The 6,904-nt window shown below is 47.9% G+C and overlaps 1 protein-coding gene across 1 annotated transcript in view; it reads right to left on the bottom strand.

Moving 5' to 3' along the window:
* Pon1 (paraoxonase 1) overlaps window positions 1–6,561 on the bottom strand; it is a 28,902-nt gene extending 22,341 nt beyond the window's left edge. Inside the window, exons 1-2 of the mRNA XM_004632878.2 lie at window positions 6,363–6,561; window positions 787–857 (exon numbers count right to left, since the gene is read on the bottom strand). Coding sequence (XP_004632935.1) covers window positions 787–857; window positions 6,363–6,436 — 145 coding nt within the window. The 5' untranslated portion in view covers window positions 6,437–6,561. The remainder of the gene's footprint in view (window positions 1–786; window positions 858–6,362) is intronic.
* Window positions 6,562–6,904: the final 343 nt, after the last annotated feature.

Genomic DNA, 6,904 nt, shown 5'->3' with positions numbered 1-6,904 from the left:
TAGTGGAGATGTATGCTTTTCAAACAATTCTGATCTTACAATGACTAGATGAGTCTTCTAGTCTAGCCTCTGAACCATAATCAACTAAGAAACAATTCTAAAACAAAAACACTACCCACCCAAGACACATTAAGAGCACATATCTCAAACAAGTTATCCTCAAATAACAAGACTGGTTGGTTGAAACTAAATGGGGGGTTTCAAGGTGCTGAGTTTGATCTCTGGTATCACAAAAAAAAAAGAGAGAGTTTAACTCTGGGACTCCATTGGTTGTCAACAGCCTTCTACAATAAAGACCAGGCTAACTTTCCCAGCTTCCCTTGCAGCTAGGATGCCAGCCTGTCATCCAGCTCTGACTAGTGAAATCTAAATGGAACTCTAATGACAGCTTCCAGGAAAAACTTTCCAACCTTTGTGAGCAGAGATCTTGTGGTAATTGCAAGGTCTATGAGAGCTTTGAAAAAAAAATGGTAGTCTTTCCTGGATACTTCGTCTTCCTCTTTCTTTGGTCTTCTGTCATCTCCTGGTTATATTACTATAAAATCAAAACTTCTTCTAACTGTTGTTTCTGCACTATTGACCAAACAAAAGTGATCAAAACTGCCAACACATTGTCAATATCTTGGTGAAGTCAAAAGTCAAACTGTACAATATTTACAATTAATTATTGACAATAATACTCTCCTGGCATATATTTTTGAACAAAATTAAACATGTGTTTATGAAGTAAATAGTAAGATCACATATTGGCAGGTCAAATGAGTTCTTTCCACTTCTTATACATACCTACTCCCTTAATAAAATTACAGTTAGGAAGTTCCACTGGTGTCACTTCACGGAAAGCATTAAGTCGTTTTCTAGAAGAGAAAATTACACACAAGTACTGTTTAAAAATTAAAATTAAGTTGCAAAGGTAGAGCAATCCACAGATTTCCTTTAACTGTACTTTGCCTGGAGTCTAACCCCACAATCAGTGCCAAGGTCAGCACAAGACCAGCAGGGACTTTGGGGCATGACATTGAGTTGGGCAAGTGCACAGAGGTGGACAGATACACAAAAGAGACACAGTGTGTCCACTCCACGCTCTGTGCACTTTGGCAGGAGTAGGAACTATTTCATCAGTCATGTCGAGACTCCTGTGTAGAAAGTCGAATTAAATGGCAACATAGTTCCAATTTAGCCTGTGGTGTCTTAGAGTTACTGACCCTTGGGCCTCCTGTGATCTAGCCAGACAGGCTCCATTGCCTGGTGCAGGCACCTGCCTTTAGGTGTAGTCCTTACGAATGCAGATGTGTTTAAAGGGTTCCAAACTTCAGAAAAACATAGTCAAAGCCAGCCTACACAAAAGTGTTTCATAAATGTGTGTGCCCAGACAAACACGTGCATGCACACATACAACCAAGCAATCAACTTTTTAAATCTGAGAATATAGACATCATGGAGGAATTTTTGGGTGAAGGACAAAGAAAAAAGGAACACATGAGAGGAGGGACCAGCAGGCTGCCTGACCAAAGCAAAGAGGAGGTACTTAAAAACCCACAACAGTTTAGCACAGAGGTCAAAATAATAAATATAATTTCTAGAACAAATTATATATTTCCAGAAACAACTATGAATCTTACTTTCTAAACATGGGCTAAGGAATTCTTGACTTGCCTTCTTGGAGATTTAGTGTCACTGAAGAAGGACAGACTAGCGGTAAGAGGACACTGCATACAGCTCTTACATACATGCTACAGACTTTAATGATTTATTACTGAGCTTTCACTCATTCATTGATTCATTCAGAAATTCCACTGTTGAGGCAGGGCTGGCCTGGTGGGGATCAGTATTGCAGAAGCACAATGTTGGCCCAGTGGGCAGTCAGAGCACAGAACCAGAGATGCAGAGATGAATGGGAGAAGAGATGGCAGACTTCGAAAGGCAGACTACAAGGGAACAGAGTGCCATGTGGCCTGGGAAACTAAAATGGAACCTGACAGCACAATGACAAAAGTTTGCAAAAAGAAGTAAAACTTTACAGCAGTGGCTCCCATACTTTTGTGACTGAGAAATACATTGGGAAAAGCTTTTTAAATGGCAGAAATGCACAAGCACCGCCCCCCCCCCACGTCCCTCACCTCCATCTGAAATAGGCTGGCAAAGAATATCTTAATGCATGTGATGTTTTCTTACCTTTTCTGTTTAATTCTACTCTGTTTATTTAAAATTCCTGGTCATGAACTACTAAATGGATTGTGATCCACCATTATAAAGAGCCCCAGTCAATCAAATATGTAGTGAATGTTCATAAAGTTGCCCCAGGAAACTGGAAGGACCAGTGTGAAATGTTACTGGTGAATGAAGATTGAGACTAGAAATAATGCAAAGAATGTTCTAGAAAAAGGGGGTAAAGGATGTGAAATTGCTGAATGGGCCAAAACTTGTGAAAATACCCCAAATAACCAAATTGGCATATCCTCCCACACTCAGAACCACAGGGAAGACAAGCCCACTGCCTAGTTCATAAGGCTCTTTAAATGTGACCTATTTATGATGCACAGAGCAAGGCAGAATTGTGGGGGTCTTGCTGTAATTCATGCATCTATCTCCTACAAGATGATCTCTAACCTATAAAGATAGAATATTCACAGTGAATGGGGTCCTGGCTAGGCAAAATCTGCATTAAGTCTGCACCCAGTTGCTCTCAGTTCTAATTCATGTCCCACGCAAGTCATATTTCAACGGACTGGCTTTGACCCTGTAGTTCAGGTGCTGTGCATACTTTCATTTAACCTCCAAACACCTCCTAGAGGCATTGTTCTCCCTAATTACAGATGACTAAGATTAAGAGGGCTTCTAAGATTAAGCCACATAATTATGAAGTGGCTAAGCTGGGATTGGAAGTCAATAGGAATGCAAGTCTCCAACTGAATGCTCTAATAAGGCAAAATGTATGAATAACATTGCTTGACAGTTGAAAAAGGCACTTGCTACCATGCTACTTTATCCAGTGCTTATTTTTCTACCTAGTCTCAAATTATCAGGAAGTATTTTGTCAGGGGCTTGAAGGAGTTCGACCACTTCAGGCCCGAGAGATGAAATTCAGTGAGATGCGTCCCCAAGCCTCTGGGCTCTGTGCAGAAATCACACCACCTTACTGTGGACCGTCCTGGGCAAACACATGCCGGCTCCTGCCAGAGAGCGTACTGTGCCCCTAGAAGTCGTTCTGAAACTTTGAGCCACCTGCACCCATGTAGTCAAGCTTCTGTTACCCTCCTGGTGCCTTCACTCCCTGTTCCTCCCGAGGGCCAGGCTCCATGCTAAGGGTCTCCCACATACTTTCTCCTTTAATCCTCCTTAGCCACCTCTGAGACAAATTCTCATTTTCCTTGTTTTATGGGTAAGAAAACACTCATTTCCAAATGGTCTCTTATTTAAAAAGGTAAAGTTGGGATTTGAAATTAGATTTCATGATGGCAAGGGCTCTCCTCCTGGTGTCTCCATTCATTCCCTTTTCCTTGCCTCGGATTTCCTCTCCATCTGGAATGTCTTCTCCTCCGTGGAGAGGACCCTCCTTAACTTGCTGCAGCTTTGCCTGATCTTCCCTAACTCTTCGTTCACCCTCAGGACACTTCACATATGTACCACCCCCATCAAGGCTCTCGCCCTGCAGTTTTAGCTGCAGCTTTTGGTCCCATTACTCCTTGTACACTGCACTGGGGAGTGCAAACTGCATCCTGATGATTCCAGTAAGTTCCTGAAGGAACAGGGTGTTTGCAAAGGGAGGAGGCTCTGGAGGTGTCCATGGCTTGCTTGGTGGCACTACAGGCTCAAGCATCAGACTGTGAAGGTGCTGTGTATGCACTGGCTGGGGAAACTGAGGCTGGGAGGGTTATTCACCCTTGTCCTATGGTTTCAACGAGGTATAAGTATAATCAAGCGAGTTTTTGAGATCTCCTTTGTCAATTACAAAATAAACAATTAGAGGACACCTATGAGGTGCCAGATTTGTACAGCTCTCCTTGTGACATGCATGATTATCCCACAGTTTTCAGGGAGAGAACAAGACTGAAGACTTTCTCGGGGTAAAGTGGTCCTTAAAGGAGGAAAGGTTTACTTGGCTCACAGTTTGTGGAATCATCTGCCTTCAAAGCAGGGTGGCATGGCAGAGGGGTATCTCAGAGGAGAAAAAGTCCATGGCATGGCGGTGGGAAGCAGGGATCCGCTAAGGGAACAAGGAAAGAAACACTCCCTTCCCAGCCACATCCCCAGGGACCCACCTCTTCTGACCAGGCTTTACCTTCCAGTGTCATGTTTAGCTGTAAACCCATGAGTGGACCAATCCACTCGTAAATCTCATGCCCCACCTATCAGGCTCTGTGGGGTTATCGAGATAGAAACCTAAGCTGAGCAGTGGTAAAATAATTTAAACGTTGGAGCAATGTGACCTGAGCCAGGGGATGATCGAGAATCCGCCACACACCCCTCTGCCCACACAGGGTGTTGCCCAGAGTGGGAGCTGATGGCAGCGATGCAGGGTACAGCCAGGCCGGCATTGTGCCTTCCTTGTAGAAAAGAGGAACACAGTGGTCTCTGCATCATGGTGGGAAACTTAGGAAGGCGACCATGCGGGGCCCCATGTGTCACATCCAGAGGGTGCTGTTGTCCCAGACCTTCTCAGGGCTGGTACAGCAGATGCCACTGCAGAAGGCTGGATGACGGCAAGGGTGACAGGAGCAGGGGCTCAGGGAAGCTTCTCAACCCTTTCTCTCTGCTGCCTGCGCCTCCCCAGCTCAGAAAAGCCCTCCAGACACCTGTTCTGAGTGTCCCCCAAGCTCCGGCCAGCCTGGGCCCAGTAACTTCCTCTGAAAACCCTGCCACACATCTGCCCACCTCTGTGGATCAGAGGCTACGGTCAGACCTGGCTTTGTTTCTCTTCTTTCCCCTGGGAAGACTCCTGATCTTCCCTGAAAGGTAGATGCTTCTCTTTGAAAGGGGAATAAAGGTTAGGTTTTGATCATCTGGGACATTTTGTTCTGGTTCTAACATGAGTGACAGCAGAATGTAAATGTCCTTTACAGAGCTGCGTATCAGTCCTCTCTGGAATCTGCAGAGTAAGGCTGACCAGGTTCAGTAGTGTCCGGTGGGAGCTGAGGTTGTACCTGAGGAGGGATCCCTGGCTACTCCTGGAGCGGCCAGCCTACAGACCCTTCCCAGTTGCAAGGTGTTTCTGCTTCCCTGCAGTGGGCTGGTTTCCCTTCCCACCTCTGGGCGGGCCACTCCAGAAGGCTCTGTCCGCATCTTTCACCCCTCTGTATAATCTCTCCTGACAACAAACAGTACTGTGATGGATGCAAATTCACAGTACCTTTCCCATCATGTAAAAGCCTAAATCATTAACTGCTTGCTTCTGTTATTTCAAAATAGTTAGAAGAGAAAAACCATAACCATGGGTTAAAACCCTATGCTCAATGAAAGCTTCTGATTAGACCACAAGAGCACATAATTTTAAAAAAAATCCTACATGTTGCATCTGTATTAATGTTTGACTTCAGAATAAATAACATTGTTGACTAAATCTTGCTGGATGATCTCTAGACTTTGAACTCCTAAAAAAGTTACGATGAAACTTTTGATACGTTCTTAAAACATTCTCTCCCACTCCAGCACTCTAGCAGGTTCTGCAGTATTTTGAAGGGAAGCAGCAAAGCAATGTTTGTTGCACAACTACCAATCCCCTCGGCCGAATTAGGTGCTTCCTATATGCCTGTGTATGACTGTTCCCACTTAACTAAAGCATTTTTCTTTAAAGCACTAATTCTTTGACATAAACATGATTTGCCCCCAATCCCACACTTAAGGGAAGAGCCAAGGGTGGGTCACCAAGCGCAGGCGCCAGGGCTTGTCTCCTCCCCACCGGCGCTCCCCGGCCGTGGACATCTTCTCCTAGGCGGCCGCCTGCGGGTCTTCTGCCCCCCCAGCGTGGCTTCAGATCAAGATTCTTCTTGCATCTGGAAGGTGTGTGTCACAACTAGACAGCGCACACTGGAGCTTGGAGCTTCCAATCCCGAGACCCCTGGACACCGGGAGCCTGGGCTGGGGACTGGGTTTCCTCAGTCAGCCTGAGAAATGGGCCTGCAGCCGGCGCACACAGCGTCTCCGCACGCATGTTTCTGTGTGCTGACGCCTTGGCTCCTCGTAACACTGACAGCTGCCATCCGCACCTCTCTCAGGGTTCCTTAAAGCAGGACCGAAACTGGGCAGACACCTAAGAAAGCCCCAGCGGGCCGTGAACCCAGCACCCGCCTGGACCCTGCTTTGGGGCGGCTGCGCTCCCGGCGCGGGCACTAGCGGGGCGCCCTCACCTCGCCCCAACTTACTGGTAGGAAGAGCGGTAGTCCCTGAGGAGGGCCAGCGCCAGCCCCACGAGGGTGAGCAGCAGCAGCTTCGCCATGGCGCTGGGGCGCCGGGAGCACCGCGGGCACCGAGGGCGCTGCAGGAACCGAGGGCGCGGCGCGCGAGGGCCAGGAGCGCAACGGGCGGCGGCGGCGGCGGCGCGACCGACGGCTCGGACCTGACTCTGCGCCCCGCCCCGGATCCGGGCCGCCCCGCCCCGCCTGGCTCCCCTGGCCTGCGCTCGAGCAGGGTCTCTTTCTGCACCCTGAAACTTCAAAGAGAGAAGACTGAGAACGGGTGCCCAGGACCCATCAGGCAGCGCAGGTCGAGCGAGTTGGAGGAAACACCCACCGTGGCAAGGCAGCGGCCTCCGCGCTGACGCTCGCTCCCTTGGCGCCCAAAAGGCCCTAATCGGAGCGGCCCAAACTGCAAAGTAACTTGAGCACCGCACGGCCCAGACGACCGCGGCTGGAACCCTTGCGCTTCCACTCTCTCCTCCTGGGCTGCCGCTTCAGCACGTGTCACC

The sequence above is a fragment of the Octodon degus genome, unplaced genomic scaffold, assembly GCF_000260255.1.
Source record: "Octodon degus isolate 3935 unplaced genomic scaffold, OctDeg1.0 scaffold00050, whole genome shotgun sequence".
Lineage (NCBI taxonomy): Eukaryota > Metazoa > Chordata > Mammalia > Rodentia > Octodontidae > Octodon > Octodon degus.
This window is presented reverse-complemented; position numbering and strand designations above follow the sequence as displayed.